Consider the following 18,627-nt stretch of genomic DNA (forward strand, 5'->3'; position numbering starts at 1 on the left):
TGGAAGTCGGGAGTAAACCTATTCACGGGTGTAAACTCATCCACGGGAGTAAACCCACTCACAGGGCCAAGTTTGTTGTACTTTAGATGTAGACTACGTAGACTGACTATGATATATATTTATGTACTAACCGTTTCCCCAAGAGATGATTTAAATTAGTTTAAAAATTTACCTACCTCTCTTCATCATATTAAAATGAATATTTTTAATGATGTATTTTAACATCTACCTGCTAGGTATAAAATACGACACCAGACCTACTTCTTTTTTTCAACTAACCCTTTTTTCTTCTGGTGTTTTGTACTCGTAGCCTCCGACAGGGTCGTCGGTTATGTAAAATGGATGATATTTAGCTGGTATGTCTGGGTTCTCACCACCCTCTACGACGAAGGTGTATTCAGTGCCTCTGACTACGTATATCTCTGGAATGAGAAGACCGTTGATGTACCAGGAGATTCCCCAGCCGACATGACCTACAATAGATGTAATCTTACTATTTTTTTCTAATATATCACTTATAATGTTAAAACAACGACATAAAAATTCCAGATTCCAGAAAAGATCCAGGGAAATAGAAGCATAGGGAGACGTAGAATATCATGACTTCGCAACCTGAGAGAATGGTATGGATGTACATCAAATGAACTTATCAGAGCAGCCGTCTTTAAAGTACGAATAGCTATGATGATTGGCGACCTCCGTCGTGGAGACGGCACTTAAAGAAGAAGAAGGTGCGTAAATGCAAAAAGATATGAAAGGCCATACAATGAAGACCAGCCTTTCAAATTAAAATTGGAACTAGCAAGAGCACGAGTGTACTATGGCATTGTTAACATATTCTTCAAAAAGGGAGAAAGCCAACTTATTACATTGAAAGTGGACACAAATATTCTTAAACAGACCATTTTATGACAAAAAAAGATGATATATCAGAATCTTGCCTTGCAGTTCTTCTGAATGATTCTTTCTTGCAGTTCTTCGAATAGTTACTGAAAATAAACATAGGAAAATGAACTTTTCATTTGGTCTGATGGCCTCAAATCTACCCATAAAACTAAAGTGATTATTAATTATAGATTATAAAGAATGTAATTAAAGATAGATTGTATTCTAGTAAACAAGAGATTTAAGAATCTGGTGCAGATATCGGTTCAGACAATAACCCTCTAATAGCTGACATCCAAGTGAATCTCAAAAAAGTCGAAGAAAGCCCCAAAACACCAAAATTACATATCTCAGCATCCAACAAAACGCTAATAGAAAATGACCTAAATAATCAGCTAAAGAATTCAACAAATAAAAACAATATAGAAATATGGAACACGTTTAAAGATCTTACCTGGAAAGTAATGGAAAAATATACAACGATGCAAAGGCACGAAAAACAACAATGGATGACTGATGAAATCCTGGAATTGATGGAGCAGAGAAGAAAACTGAAAGATAACAAGACAGAATACAAAGAAAAACAGAAACTAATTAAACAAAAAATAAAGGTAGCTAAAGAAAAATAGATGGAGGATAAATGCAAGGAATTAGAAAAGTTGAATGAAAAACATGATACGTTTAATATGTTTAAAAAATTTAGAGAAGTAGCTGGTCTTTATCATCAGAAAACTCCACATACTATAACCAATTCGTCGGGAAAAATGATAATAGACGAACACGAAATTCGAACTACCTGGTATAATTACATAAATGAACTGTATAATGATGATAGACCCGAAGAACTGGAGACTTTAGATGAAGGTGAAGGACCAGAAATACTAAAATCAGAAATACTACATGCTATAAAATTGGCAAAAAACAAGAAAGCCGTTGGTCCTGACAACATACCTACAGAAATGTTAAAACTTTTCAATAATGTTTATTCGACTGGTGATATCCCTGAAGATTGGTTAAAGTCCGAATTCATAACCCTACCAAAAAAACAACGTCCGAAAAACTGTAGCGATTATAGAATGATAAGCCTGATGAGCCACACTTTGAAAATCTTTCTACGTATCATCCACAGTAGAATCAGAGATAAATGTGAAGAAGACCAGGACGAAACACAATTTGGCTGCTTCAGAAATGGACTGGGAACCCGGGACGCACTCTTTGCACTAAATGTATTATTGCAGAAATGCCGAGATCAAAGGAAAGACGTCTTTGCTGTATTTGTTGACTATGAGAAGGCCTTTGATCGAGTACAACATCACAAATTAATTAAAATATTAAAGGATAAAGGAGTTGATAGTCAAGATGTACGAATCATAGAAAAATTATACTGGCGTCAAACAGCGACAGCTTGCATAAATGGAAAATCAACAGAAATATGCAAAATACAAAGAGGTGTCAGACAGGGTTGTATACTGTCCCCACTGTTATTCAATTTATATTCAGATAGAATATTTAAGGAAGCGCTGCATAATTTGGAATGGGGTGTGAAAGTTAATGGAATTCTGATAAATACAATCAGATATGCAGACGATACAGTTACTTTAAGTGATGATATGAATGGATTACAACATCTTTTAAATGCCATTGACACAGTGGGAAGAGAGTTTGTCCTAAACGTAAACTGTTCAAAAACAAAATACATGGTATTTAGCCGTTTGGCCCATCAAGATTCACGGTTATTTGTTGATGGTCATTTAATTCAAAGAGTGCCCAGTTTTAAATATCTTGGTTGCCATATAACTGAACAACTAGGTCCAGATAAAGAGATAAAATGTAGAATCGAGATAGCCAGCACGACTTTTTTAAAAATGAGGTCATTCTTCTGTAATGATAACTTGCAACTTCAACTTAGAAAGCGCATGATTAAATGTTAAATTTGGTCCGCCCTCTTGTATGGTGTCGAAGTATCGACATTAAAAATATCCACCATTAATCGTTTGAAGGCCTTTGAAATGTAGCTGCATAGACGTATACTGAAAATACCATGGAGGGCTATGCTGACAAATGTGGCAGTCCTTAAGAGAGCAAATGCTGCCCGCGAGCTGCTTGATAACATCAAATATAGAAAGATGGCCTATTTTGGACACGTAGTAAGGGGAGACCGGTATAATATTCTTCAACTTATTATGATGGGTAAAATCGAAGGACGCAGAGGAATTGGTAGAAAGCAGGCCTCTTGGTTGAAGAATATCCGGGAGTGGACGGGAATAAAGAAAGCAGAACACGTATTTAGAATAGCTCGATACAGAGACAGTTTCGCCATGTTAATCGCCAACGTCAAGGGGACTTGATAGGGCACGTTAAGAAGAAGAAGATTATTAATTTTACTTTCTTAAAATTTTGACAAAAAAACCTACGGTTGTGGTTTCACATTTGTCCATTACCTGTTATAGCTGGATATCCTCTCTTTCCACCGGTTGGACCCATTTGGGCATAAAATACGCCATCATCAGGTTCATCACACTGGATTGGAGGAATCACCCATGCGTCTCTTTTGCTAACGCTGGTTTGAGTGGGTCTTGCGACGCGAGTGTCAGTCTCCTTTTGGGGCTGTCTTCTTCTATTAGGCTCAGCTTGTTCTTTGGTCCTGGAAGCGCTATTCTGAGAATCCTCAGCAAGTGAATTTTGGGCTCCTCGTTGGGGGATTCGTCTTCTAACTGCGAAATTACAAAAATATCGATTGACACGTAGAGGGAATATGACTTTTGCATTACGCTTAAAGAATTAGCAACTTTGGACAGGCAGTAGGTCCAAATTAAAGTAAGAAATTAAGAAGATTAGTGTTAAGATAAAATAAAAACACCAAACACTTTACCGCTTGTTCTCCTTGGAGCGCTAGTTGTAGGTTCTTCGCTGTACTCCTTCTCCACATACGACGTTTCCTTGGTATCTACAGGCTGATGTTGAGCATATACAGCAGCCATTGCTGGTTGATCTGTCTCTGGCATAGGACAATTCCATCTAGCAGGTCTTCCAAAGTCAATAAGGTGCGTTTTCTTGAGATATCTGCTGTGGAAAGATACTTCATCTCTTTGGTTCAGTGGTCCAATCGCCCAGATAATAGCTTGGGAGTGGTTAGTGTATATGGGACGGTCAAACTGATCAGATACTCGTAGTGGACGTTGGTAGGTCACTATTGAGTAGCCGTTGACCATTGCTGCGTTCAGTAGACGAATGCTGTTGGTATTTTCCTAAGAACAAATCAAACAAATAAAATAATATGCTTATAATCATCAAAAAATTAAACTATTGGTTTTCACCAATAAATACCCTCAATAAAGCTACTCACCTCTAGTCTATTGTCAGGACATGATCCAGTTGGTCCGGAACATTGTGATTTGTCTTCCAAATAGTAATCTTCCGCAAATCCTTTAAGAGTTTCTTTGTCTACCCATGCTACAACTACATCACCACCAATCATGACAGTTTTAGAATCATCGCCAGAGAGACCAAAGGACATATATTCACGGTTATCTGAAATAGAAAAAAATGATACTTTAGAATGTTCTCTCACGGTTTTTTTAATATAAAGAACAAAGTCGCGTCCAACTTATGCAGCAAAGACAATGTGCCTGACTAATAAAGACAAAGGAGATTCTGAAGAATTCTTGGCCCAAAAAATCTAAGAGATTAAAGTGCAGATGGGAAGGTCAGGACAGAGAAGATATCAACAGAATGAAGGTATCTAACTGGAGAACAAAAATAGAAATTAATGGAGATCACACAACTACCTATGAAGACAGAGAAGGCAACAAAAGGAGGAGTAAAGGAACAGAACAGTTTAGAGGGTCTAACTAGAGGTCGACAGGACAAGATTTCTTGTCTTGATAACAACTTCTTGTCTTGTCTTGAGAAAAAATCAAGAAATTTTATAAAATCTTGTCTTGACGCTTTCTTGACATCTCATATCTTGTCTTGATTCAAGAAATTTCAAGATCTTGAAATTTCTTGATTACCCGCTCCGGTGATTCTTCGGCGACCTTTTTATTGTGTTGCATGCTAATATGGCTTTCACTGCTACTGGCTCCCGACCCCGGGGAGTCCCCAATCTGCATTTGTTTTCTGACGAACGTAAAATTGATCTGTAGTTGCATGCTTTATCCCGTTTAGTTAAGTAAGGTTAATATTACAAAGTGGTAGTGTGTACTAGTTTGGTTATATTTTTGATGCAACCTTGTGAATATTGGTGATAAAGAGTACATTATAATATTAAAATTATCTTTTATTTTACCATGAGTGACATCTACTCTTCAGTAAATAGTATGTCTACTGAGTCATTTGGCTCTGATTCTGTCTCAGACTATTGATCAAAAAGCAATAGAAAGAAACGCAAGTGCTACGGTTTCAGTCAATATGAAATAATCAATAAGACTACTAACTAGTGCAAGAGTGAATACTGAGAATGACAAAACTGAAACCAGTGATCAGTGAGACCGTAGTATCTGCGATAGTGGCAGCAAAAGGAAAAAGCAGCAGCATTTACCAGTGCAGGATAGTGGTAATAGTAGTACTAGATGCGATACTGGCACTACAGGCACAAAAAAATCTTTGTTCTGCTCTATTTTCAAGTTTTTATTTATTACTCAAGATATTTCAAGATTTTATGTTTTCTTGAGAAAAAATCATGGTATTGACATAAAATTCCTTCTGTTGTCTTAAAATCTAAAATTACTACTTGTCTTGATCTTGTCTTGAAATCAAGACAAGATCTTGAAATTTTCAAGGACTTGGCGATCCCTAGGCCTAATCTGTGAAGGATGATGATGATAATGATGATGATAATGATAATAATTATAATGATGACGATGATGATGATAATGATAATGATGACGATGTTTAAATATGTACTACGTTTACTGTTATTCCTGATTATTTTTGAAGTTATACTTCTTTACCGGCGATAGAGGGTGAATTTTTATATGTTAAAAACCTATCAGCCCGGCGCATGCGCATTATAACATTGTTCTGATTGGATGTTCAAATGACATGTCAAAAATTATCCGATATGGCAGCTGTAGGACAGCTGTGGTTTGGAGGTAAAGGTCAAGATAAACAAATGTATAATATATTAGTTTTATTGTTGTGAGGACAGAAACAAAAAAGTTTATAATATTGTAGTGACTTTTAAATAGTTTTTAAAAGCAACAGGTACGTAATAATTGTTAATGTATCATGGGTATAAACCTACCTATTTGATTTGCCAAAATACATAGTATGTAATACTTTTATTTATATAATTTGATTACCATCAAAATTTCTATCAATATTCACCTAATATATTGTTTTCTTACTCTATGTTTTGTTGTATTTTTTCAATTCTAAATCATTTCAATTCAAAATTAAAATAATTTGATCAATTTTCAAAATATCACAAGTTTAATCCGTTTAGTTAGTCGATCTTCGTAAATAATGACACATAGTGTCCGTGGCCAAGCGTTGAAGGCGAATGAATTCCAATACCAACCGCGCTTATCAGCGCTGGTTCGAGTCCCAATAGAAACTTTCTTTTTTGTTTTTTTTAATACATTTTATGATTGTAAGTATATTTATTATATAATTGTATTTTCAGAAAATACGTATTTAGTTAAAAAATGTTTCGACAATTAATGTTCAGACATCATTTGTGGCTTGTTTAATGTGTTTGTGTGTGTTTTATTCTTTTATTATTTTAAGTTTTGGCACTGTTCTAATAAAAATGTTTGAGAAGTAGTAAGTATAAATTAGTTTAATATTTAAACAAAATATAAATAAAAAGTATATTAATTTCGTTTAAATCATATAATAGAAGTATAACTTCTTACGTGCGTACAAAGTACACCCACATTCTTTTTTAATATATGTGTCTGTTACGCTCGGTTTCATAATCCTTTCATACTCAGTTAAAGTGGACTTTAAATTTTAAGTTGGTACCTTTATCAATGCAATTCATATGGGTAAATGTCAACTTTAAAGTGAACTTTAGTTAATGTTCAATTTAAGTTGATTATGAAACCGGGCGTTAGTGATTCTATATAATTAAAATGAAATGATTAAAATAGTGTTTGCACAAATTAGTGACCTATTCCCTTTAATTCCGTTGATCCAAAACCATTTTGGCCAGTTCCCAATCGGGCTCAACTACTTAGTATTGTCCAGTGATAAATTAAAACGTGACAAATCTAACGAACTGTCAGATAAAACACAAAGCACAAAATACAATCATTTGTTGCACGTCTACATGGATGAATAAATTTTCGACATAACATTTATATCGGATGTTTTTTGCGGCCTGTTATTGAAATGCCCACAAAAATGGTTTGATGAATGAAAGCTCGTGTGCCGGTGGTGCGGCTTTATGAAAGGGAAATTAGTTCAAAAACAAAATGAAAATCGACGAAATTTTACATCTGTCGAAACAAATTTTCAATTGATTGATATAACATCAAGAGTGAGCGTTAATATGTCATTCCTTTGACGAAGAAATTGCTATTATATAGTTATAAATAAATTTCAACACATTAACACAAATTTCAAAATTTTAATTATACATAATGATCAGAATATCATGATTATACATAATCAGATAGCACCAGAATTCAAATCGAGAAATGGAGAAGAACCACTAACGATCAAGACCGATGGGAAATTTGAATATGTCTCTCTCTCTCTCTCTCTCTCTCTCTCTCTCTCTCTCTCTCTCTCTCTCTCTCTCTCTCTCAGTGTAAGATTGCTGTCTGGCCGGGACAGCGCAACTTCTTTTGTTTTATTCTCTGGATAAACTGTACTAGTTCCCTCCATTTTATTCTATTTTTTGCTCTCTTTTTGACTACACCCCATCTTAGTCCAATTTTTTCGTATTCTCTCGTCGTTGTTCTTTTCCAGCTGCTGTCTGGTCTTCCTCTCTTTCTTTTCCCCTCTTATTGGCATTCAAGTGCTTGTCTTGCAACGTTGCTTTAGTCTTTCCTCAAAGTGTGGCCAATCCATTTCCAATTATTTCCTTGACTGTTGTAGATATGTTCGTTTGCTTTGTTCTTTCCCATAGTTCTGTATTAGTTATTCTGTTGGGCCAGTATGTTTTCAGGATTTTTACTTAGAGATTTGTTTACAAAAGTTTGCAGTTTCTTAATTGTATTTTCGTCCTGTTTCCACGTTTCTTCTCCGTAGAGTAGTATACTTTTAAGGGGATGGGTACGTGTTTTCAGCTGCAATGCTATTCAAATGGGGATTCATTTTTTTCGAATCCTGAGAAAACTAATAATTTCTTGTGTAAAATTTAAACGCAGAATTAAAGATTACGTTCTTACCGAGGGCCGAAAGTCCCTGAAAACTCCTATAATGTTTATTTTAATAAATTATAGGGGTGAAAAACTAAGAGAAAATGTAGTGTGATTTTTAATTTCAAATATCTCATTCAAAAGAAACTTTTTATTTATTCTAAGAGACTTTCGGCCCTCGATAATAATTTAGGCTTTCAATCTGTGTTTAAATTTAAAACAAATATTTATTAGTTTTTTTCAGGATTCAAAAAAAATGGACACCATGTCCGTGGTGATATTTTCCAAATCGAACATTCGCTATCTTTGTCATACAACGCACTGAGTCAAATAGAATTTGATGACAAGACAGTGACAGTTTTAAATATTTGACATGGCATCGGGAATATTTTGAGTTGTTGATTAAATAATATTGATACTTAGTGTATTTGATAAATAATTGATTTAAGACGTGAACTTAATAAAAAGTTATTTATTGTTTATTATTCATGGAAGATCCAAGCAGAGAATACATCAGGATATATTCTGTGATCCAAGTATTTTTTTGTTAAAGATGTTCAAAATTGTAATCGTTCCATAGTAACAATATATTAAAAAAACACTTTTCCTCTTTTCTCGAGTGATTATTAGCTTTTGTTGTGCATATAAATTATTACAATCACTGAATACATAGTTAGTGAAAAAATTATCACATTTATTAACTGAATTAATAATTTGCAATTATACAAATAACAGTTATCCAAGAACATTCACAAGCCATCTTTATAAAGTTAATGATGACATTGTCTAGTTCTAGTAGAATGACATTCTAGTAATGTTTACATATCCATACCAGTGTGAATAAAGACAGAAAAATTAGAGACAACCGTAAAATATTTGCGACTTATGTACCGATGGCCTTAATGCAACTATTAAAGATTTTAATTTTTGTTGTTTTCGATATTTAGTTTGTCTGCCAAATTCTATTTCAAGCGTTGACTGCGTGCTGAGTCTTTATTTTTCTCGTCTACAGGTATATCCTTTTTAAAACTTTAAAAGGGTAAACCCTGTAGTTGGCTGTATACCTTTGTTAAGACAACGTAGAATGAAGTAAACACTTCTGTTGTATATAGGTATATTATAAATTTATTAAAAAATTTTTTTAAAATTCATCCACAAGGGAGTGGTTGTACAAAACGTTTTCGGTCAAACTGACCATCCTCAGTGTAAACGTCCAGTGTACAAGTAATTCACAGTGTACAAGTCACAGTGTACAAAGGTTCAGTTGGTTGTTAACCTCTCACCTGATCACAACCTTGTGCTAATTCCGAGCAAGGATGACATACATCCACATGTGATACATTTTTAATCTTAATACATCGACTTATTGTCGATTACTATACAGCTCATAATGTAGCAATAATGTTATTTTGAGGTTTTACACCTATTCAAGTGGCTAGTTTCAATTACTTGTACACTGGACGTTTACACTGAGGATGGTCAGTTTGACCGAAAACGTTTTGTACAACCACTCCCTTGTGGATGAATTTTAAAAAAATTTTTTAATAAATTTATAATATACCTATATACAACAGAAGTGTTTACTTCATTCTACGATATCCTTTTTACACCCCCGCTTATTTCGAAGACTGATCCCAGATATGTGAATTTGTCCACCTCTTCTACTTCCTTACCGTTTATCATTATTTTATTATTTAGATGGTTATTATTTTTTAAAACTTTGGTTTTCTCTATGTTTATTCGGAGTCCGATTGTGTCGGAGTAATGTGCCAATTTTTGTTTGCATATGATTTCGGTGTTCAGTGTTCAGATGTCATCTGCAAATTCAAGATTTTCTAACTGTTTGAATAAGTTCCACCTGATTCCTGTTCTATTGTCAATTAATCTTCCCATTACCCAATCTATCATAATAAGGAATAGGGTAGGGGATAGTACACAACCCTGTTTGACTCCATTTTCTATGGATATTTCTTCTGTTACTTAACCTGAATGTTCCAGTTTGGCTTTCTATCTATTAGATATACGTATGAATACAAATACGTATATCTAATCAAGTTCAAGGTCAAGGTCAAGGTCAAGGTAAAAGTTAATAATATAAAAGAGATTACACTTGATTGCATAGAAAACTCTATATCCTATAAATATCTAAAAACATCCATTTTGGGGAGTGCCTGTTTTTCTTATCTCATTCTTTAATAATTACCTTAAAGTCCAATATGATGGCTGGTGTCGTCTGTTCATCTACGTTGTGTTTTTTTTGTCCTGCAATTTTAATTTTATGAACTTCTAATAAACCCACATACCAAGATGTAAGGTAAATATTACTTCAATTAAGAAAGCACGTGTTGGTTTCAAACGTGCAAAAATTAGCCATGCAAATGCTAGAGTGCCGCCAATATCTCAATTCGAGGGTTGTCGGAAATATGGTAGAAACACCTTCAAAGACACTGACTTTCAGTATAGGCGAAAACCATCCTTTGCCACTTTTATACAATTGAAAGTTGTAAAAGAGAGTCCAGTTGACCATACCAGCATCCACTTCCCGTCGCGACAAGCTTCCAGGAAGAAACATACTCTCAAGAAGAGGGCAATGTTACGCCAGCCTTGCTACACCCCTGATCGAATTTACTTGGCGGTTCGCAGAAGGTGTTTACTACAGATGTCCCGAAGTCGGGAGAGTTCCACTAGATTCTAGAAATACATCGAAGAGGCGAATGGTATACAGGGTGTCCAGAAACTCTACCGACAAACGAAGACAGGAGATTCCTCAGATAATTTTAAGATATTTTAACTCAATTCACCTAGTCCGAAAATGCTTCCTAAAGGAGCTAGAACTCTTTGAAGATGAAGTTCTTGTAATTCGTTTTTCTTAAATAACTCCAGAACGCTTCTATTGAGAAAAACTAAAATTGGTACACATATTTATCTTCCAGAGATAAATTGATTCCATGCATTGCGAATTTCTAGTACCGGTCATAGGCATCCGTTTTGGGTAGGGCAACAGTTATTTCATGGCATAACTTTTTTATCTTTAATTTTAAAGCATTTTCGACTGTGTATTATTACATTCTGAGGTATTTTTTAACTAAAAGATACTCTTGTTTTAAGTCGATAGGATACACCGTTTTCTAGAAAAATTGATTTGAAAATTTTTCTTTTTTTAATTTTCCAAAAAAAAATTTCAAAAAAATTTCTAAAAAATTCTATTTAGAAATCCTAAAACTGGTACGTTTATTTATATTTCAGAGATCGATTTCAAAATCGATTTCATTAATTGCGAATTTCTAGTACGGGCCATATGCGTCCGTTTTGGGTAGGTCAACGGTTATTTTATCGCATAATATTTTTGTCTTTAATTTTTAAGCATTTTTGGCTCTAGACTCTAAATTATTAAGTTATGAGGTATTGTAGTACTAAAAGTTACTCTTGCTTTAAGTTGGTAAAATACAGCGTTTTTTTTGAAAATTTTTTTCAATTTTTTTTTCAAATACAAGAAACGAAAAATTTTCAAATCGATTTTTTTAGAAAACCGTGTGTCCTACCGACTTAAAGCAAGTGTACCTTTTAGTACTAGAATACTTTACAATTTAATAATCCAGTGTCAAAAATGCTTAAAAGTTAAGGACAAAAAGGTTATGAGATAAAATAACCGTTGCCCTACCCAAAACTAACGCCTATGATCGGTACTAGAAATTCGCAATGGATGGAATCGATTTATTTCTGGAAGATAAATATATGTACCGATTTTCGTTTTTCTAAATTGAAGCGTTCTGGAGGTATTTAAGAAAAACTAATTACAAGACTCCATTTTCAAAGAGCTCCCTTAGGAAGCATTTTCGGACTAGGTGAATTGAGCTAATTGTCTTAAAATTATCTGAAGAATCTCCTGTCTTTGTTTGTCGGTAGAGTTTCTGGACACTCTGTATAAAGGCACTTAGAATTTAAAGACTCAGTATAATAAACATCATCATCATCAATGGCACTACAACTCTTCGTGAGTCTTTCCCGCCTTTACTATTGCCTTCCCTGTTTGTCGGTCCTGTGCCACTAATTCCCATTGTCGCACTCCCATTTTCTTTAGATCTTTGACTGCGTCTTTCCACCTTTTTCTAGGCAGCCCTACAGACCTTCCTTCCATCTGGCCTTTCCCAGAAGACATTGTTTATAAGGCGATTGTCGTTACTGCGTATCACATGCCCTGCCCATCTGAGTCTATTAGCCTTTATACAGTGCTAGTCAAAAGTCCGTACCCCCCCTCTTATTTTTTGAACGGTTATACCTATAATAGTGAAATTTGGAGGGAGGAAATAAACGGACGTAAGCTTCTTAACTAGTCATGAGAGGTGACGTAATAGTGACAGATGACGTTACAGAGCCACTGTGACCGATAATTTTAAATGGGACCTTATGGCAAGTGATACCTCGTTTGAAAGGTATTCAAAATACCTATTCAGTCATACTAATTTTTTTGGGCTTAAGTTGATTTTGATTTTGGTGAATAAATTAAATAAATATAATATTGTAGTTTCGCATTTAATTAATAAAAATTCAAATGTCCGCCTATGGGTTTTTTGTCAAAAAAGTTGAAGTTTTTCAATTTTCTAGTAGTTTTTACGTCAACGTCAACCTTTTTGACAAGTAATCATAGGCGGAATTATGATTTTTTATTAATTAAATGCAAAACTACAATCTTATATTATTTCATTTATTCATCAAAATTAGCTTAAACTCAAACAAAATTAGTATGACTGAATAGGTATTTTCAATACCCTTCAAACGAGGTATTACTTGCCATAAGGTCTCATTTAAAAGAGCTTACGTCCACAAACCATACATACTCATAGACGTTTCACGTAAATTGTCAAGGTCAAGACCACAAACCATACATACTTATAGACGTTTCACGTAAATTGTCAAGGTCAAGACAGCAAATTAGTTACCATTCCAATCCAGAGATGTCGCTGTCAGTCAATTCTCTTGTCATATTTAACAACTGACAGTTGACAATTAAATTAATTTGTTATTTACTTTTTATTTTACAGTTTGTGGCTTAAATATTTTATTATAGTGGTGTTACGTTTTTAATTAGATTTAATCACAATTTTAATCAATTGTATTAACCTCCTCTCCGTTTTTGTCAGTAGAATTTTTAGTTTACATTGATCATCCCGTGTTGTGTTTGTCCACATTTAAAAAAAACAATATAATAGATCCTGAAACAGTTTATTCCAATATACAAGTGTGTCATCAACATTTCGGGCCTATATATTTTTGGAAGTTTGTGAAAGATTAGATCTAAGGTATTTATCTAAACAATCATCCTACAAGATTATTTCAAAAATTTTCATTCAACTCAATATTACACATCAGTGCTTTCACGTGACACATGGCAGTAGTGTTTATAGCATTTTGAAAACAAATTGGAATATTTGAAGTTTTCAGTAAAACATTGAATAAAACATTGAATTGTCTTTCTGTTGTTTTAATTTCCTGCGAAATTTCATCAAAAATCCCGCAAAATTTATAATTTGAAATTCCCACGTAACTAAAATTTGTCAATTTAGTTCCCATTCCAATCAAGAGATGGCGTTAATTCGATCCGAAAGATTAACCATAGAGGTATATATTAACATAGAGGGAGCCTACCTTCCGCGCTTCCTGACGACAAGATCCCATGGACTGGTTTGCTGCATCTCTTTCTAACACATTGTATCGAAAATCTATGACGACATTCAGTGTGAATATAGGCACGGAAGAGGAGGACAACTGTAGCAGCTTTACTATGCGTAAGAGTGAAACAGAACTAATCCAAATAAAAAAGATGGTGTCGTCACTTCGCTCTGAAAGACACTCCCTCTATGCTAATATATAACTCTATGAGATTAACATGGCCGTGAAACGTCTATGAGTATGTATGGTTTGTGGTCAAGACAGCAAATTAGTTACCATTCCAATCCAGAGATGTCGCTGTCAGTCAATTTTCTTGTCATATTTAACAATTGATAGTTGACAATTAAATTAATTTGTTATTTACTTTTTATTTTACAGTTTGTGGCTTAATTATTTAATTATAGTGGTGTTACGTTTTTAATTAGATTTAATCACAATTTTAATCAATTATAATAAGCTCCTCTCCGTTTTTATGAGTAGAATTTTTAGTTTACATTGATCATCCCGTGTTGTGTTTCTCCACATTTAAAAAAACAATATAATAGATCCTGAAACAGTTTATTCAATAGACAAGTGTGTCATCAACATTTCGGGCCTATATATTTTTGGAAGTTTGTAAAAGATTATAAGGTAATATTTATCTAAACAATCATCCTACAAGATTCTTTCAAAAATTCTCATTCAACTCAATATTACACATCAGTGCTTTCACGTGACACATGGTAGTAGTGTTTTAGCATTTTGAAAACAAATTGGAATATTTGAAGTTTTCAGTAAAATATTGAATATTACATTGAATTGTCTTTCTGTTGTTTTAATTTCCTGCGAAATTTCATAAAAAATCCCGCAAAATTTATAATTTGAAATTCCCATGTAACTAAAATTTGTCAATTTAGTTCCCATTCCAATCAAGAGATGGCGTTAATTCGATCCGATAGATTAACATGGTCGTGAAACGTCTATGGGTATGTATGGTTTGTGCTTACGTCTGTTTATTTCCTCCCTTCAAATTTACTATTATAGGTATAACCGTTCAAAAGATACGAGGGGGGTACGGACTTTTGACTAGCACTGTATATCTGACTAGATTTTCTTTTCCGAATAGAGACTCTAGCTCGTTATTGTATCTGCGCCTTAATTCGTTAGTATAATAAACATACTTAATATTAAATTATATAAACGTTATAAATTCATCGTGTTTTAGTGTTAGTGTTATTAGTTATTTATGATATAAGTGTTAAAAGTACACGTTTAAGGCACGCATGTGAAAGTTTGCAGAATGAACGAAGCGAGTTCTGCAATTCACATGAGTGCCTTAAAAATGTAATTTTTAACACGCATATCATACAAAATTTTTTCTACAAACGTAATTACAGGACAATATCTACAAAAACTTTTACTTGAACTTGACTGACATTCCATTTTTATATTTTTTGACATTACTTCAAAATTGCCTATATGGTCAATACGAACTGCAGTGCCTTAAAAATTTTAAAGCACTAGTGCCTTAAAGTAGCATTTTTAACGCTCGTATGGAGTGCTAAAATAGTTATTTATGAAACAGTTCGTGAAGTATGCTTTTTGCGAACGCACGCGATTTTTAGAGCACGAGCGACAACGGAGCGAGTGCTATATATCGCGTAAGTTCACAAAAAGTACTTCACGCACAGTTTCATATAATATTTTATCTACGATAAACAAATAAAAAAACTGTAACTCTTCGTCACTGGAATTCATTTCTATTCTACAATTTTTAGAACTTTGACATTTAAAAATCCTAACTACCTAACTACTTTCAAACCACAAAACTGTCAAAAATTTTGTTGTAAATCATTGCTGATATTGTCATCACCATGACAACGCGAAAGTTAAGGATATTCGATTATATGAAAGTGTGCCAAAAACCCATTGAAAGTGTGCGTAAAAGTAAATCCCATTTAAAATACATTGTTACTTCACGCACACTTTAAACCCTTCACGCACTGCTATCTATAATGACAGTTTTCACAAACTAAAAACTTATACATAATATGACATAGAGTAGATAAATTGCATTTTTAACACGGTTGTAGAAAATAGTTATTTATAATACATATAAGTGTTAAAAGTACACGTTTAAGGCACGCATGTGAAAGTTTGCATCACATGAGTGCCTTAAAAATGTACTTTTTAACACGCATATCATACAATATTTTTTCTACAAACGTAATTACAGGACAATATCTACAAAAACTTTTACTTGAACGTGACTTACATTCCATTTTTATATTTTTTTGACATTACATCAAAATTGCCTATACGGTCAATACGAATTGCAGTGCCATAAAATTTTTAAAGCACTAGTGCCTTAAAGTAGCATTTTTAACGTTCGTATGGAGTGCTAAAAATTGCATTTTTAACACGGTTGTAGAAAAAATACTTTAAATAAATAAAAATAAACATTACAATGTTGTCTTTTTGATATTTAGACGAATGCCAGAAAAAACGTCGAATAGAATGATTGCGCGATAGGAAGATAATTAAAAACACACGTTTCCTAATAATTATTCATCCAGCACCTATCTCGTCATCATTTTTTCCGAAGCATGTTTTTTCGGTTTATCTCGTTACGCGCAGAGAGGAAATTTAGAGATTGTTATCGTTAAAAATCATTTATCCGGAGAACTGCCTGCAAAATTGCTGAGTTTCACTTTTTCTTTTTCCACGAGAATCGTTCTCGTTAACTGAAATTTCTCATATATGAGGAGAATCGCCGAGTATGGGTCCAGATTCCAAAAAGGTGTGTTGGATGTTTTGACAGGGATGGAGTCGGTGGTGATATGATGGTAGAAATATTTTTTTATTATATAGGAAATATCTTTTTATTTTTTATTAGAATTTTAAAAAATGTAGCCTGTTACGACCGGAGAACTAATTTCTGCGTGGTAAACGAGCATTGTTGACATGTGTAGAGAATCACGAACGTGAGCCACGCTGTGGAATGCTATGTCCGAAGTCATCATTACCATCCGTTTTGAGTCCACTGCTGAATATAGGCCTCCCGTTAATAATTCCATTGCATCCGATCTTGAGTATCCTGAATCCAGTTGTGCTGGATGAGATTGATGTCGTCCGACCACCTTTTTGGAGGACGTCGTAGATTACGATAAGTATTGTGTCTAGGTTTCTATTCTAAAATTTTTTTTGTCCATCTTCCATCTTTTAATCTGGCAACATGTCCCGCCCAGTTCCATTTCAGTGTTGTAATCCTTTGAACTGCGTCCGCAACACCAGTTTTGTTCCTAAGTATTTTATTTGACACTCTGTCTCTGAGTGATATATATTTAACATTGACCTCGCCATTGTACAGGGTTATTCGCTATATATTGAGACCCTGTAAACTGCTTTATTTACAGAATTAGAAAAAAATGTAAAATACAAAAGTTATTCGATTTTTTAATTATGATTTTTTGACATATATATCGTACTAGTGACGTCATCCATCTGGGCGTGATGACGAAATCAACTATTTTTTTAAATGAGAATAGGGTCGAATGTCAGCTCATTTGAAGGATTATTCAATGCCATATTCAGTAATATAAACATTAACATGACTGTTTATACAGGATGTTCAAACTTTTTGAAGTTATACTTCTTTACCGGCGATAGAGGGTGATTTTTTTATATGTTAAAACCTATCAGCCCGGCTCATGCGCATTATAACTTTGTTCTGATTGGATGTTCAAATGACATGTCAAAAATTATCCGATATGGCAGCTGTGGTTTGGAGGTAAAGGTAAACAAATGTATAATATATTAGTTTTATTGTTGTGAGGACAGAAACAAAAAAGTTTATAATATTGTAGTGACTTTTAAATAGTTTTTAAAAGCAACAGGTACGTAATGATTGTTAATGTATCATGGGTATAAACCTACCTATTTGATCTGCCAAAATACATAGTATGTAATACTTTTATTTATATAATTTGATTACCATCAAAATTTCTATCAATATTCACCTACTATATTGTTTTTTTACTCTATGTTTTGTTGTATTTTTTCAATTCTAAATCATTTCAATTCAAAATTAAAATAATTTGATCAATTTTCAAAATATCAAAATATCACAAGTTTAATCCGTTTAGTTAGTCGATCTTCGTAAATAATGACACATAGTGTCCGTGGCTAAGCGGAGAAGGCGAATGAATTCCAATACCAACCGCTCTTATCAGCGCTGGTTCGAGTCCCAATAGAAACTTTCTTTTTTGTTTTTTTTTAATACATTTTATGATTGTAAGTATATTTATTATATAATTGTATTTTCAGAAAATACGTATTTAGTTAAAAACATTTTCGACAATTAATGTTCAGACATCATTTGTGGCTTGTTTAATGTGTTTGTGTGTGTTTTATTCTTTTATTATTTTAATTTTTGGCACTGTTCTAATAAAAATGTTTGAGAAGTAGTAAGTATAAAATAGTTTAATATTTAAACAAAATATAAATAAAAAGTACATTAATTTCGTTTAAATCATATAATAGAAGTATAACTTCTTACGTGCGTACAAAGTACACACACATTCTTTTTTTTAATTAAATTAGTTGACACAAAAAGAAGAATGTATGTAATTTATTTAATTCAAAATACATTCTAGTGCTGTCAGAAAACAGAAATAAATATTTATTGAACAAATACACATTACTTTTCACTTATAAATTCAATGTTCAAGCTGCCATCCATCTGTCTCTTGGCAGTTTGAACATTGAATTTAAGAAAAAAGCA

The 18,627-nt window shown here is 33.4% G+C and overlaps 1 protein-coding gene across 1 annotated transcript in view; it reads right to left on the reverse strand.

Annotated features, from left to right (window-relative positions):
- Nucleotides 1-18,627, reverse strand: part of LOC114333861 (protein Skeletor, isoforms B/C) — a 180,250-nt gene that overhangs the window by 2,092 nt on the left and 159,531 nt on the right. The window contains exons 7-10 of the mRNA XM_028283888.2: nucleotides 4,232-4,416; nucleotides 3,758-4,133; nucleotides 3,327-3,599; nucleotides 280-473 (exon numbers count right to left, since the gene is read on the reverse strand). Coding sequence (XP_028139689.2) covers nucleotides 280-473; nucleotides 3,327-3,599; nucleotides 3,758-4,133; nucleotides 4,232-4,416 — 1,028 coding nt within the window. The remainder of the gene's footprint in view (nucleotides 1-279; nucleotides 474-3,326; nucleotides 3,600-3,757; nucleotides 4,134-4,231; nucleotides 4,417-18,627) is intronic.

The sequence above is a fragment of the Diabrotica virgifera genome, chromosome 5, assembly GCF_917563875.1.
Source record: "Diabrotica virgifera virgifera chromosome 5, PGI_DIABVI_V3a".
NCBI classification, from domain to species: Eukaryota; Metazoa; Arthropoda; class Insecta; order Coleoptera; family Chrysomelidae; genus Diabrotica; species Diabrotica virgifera.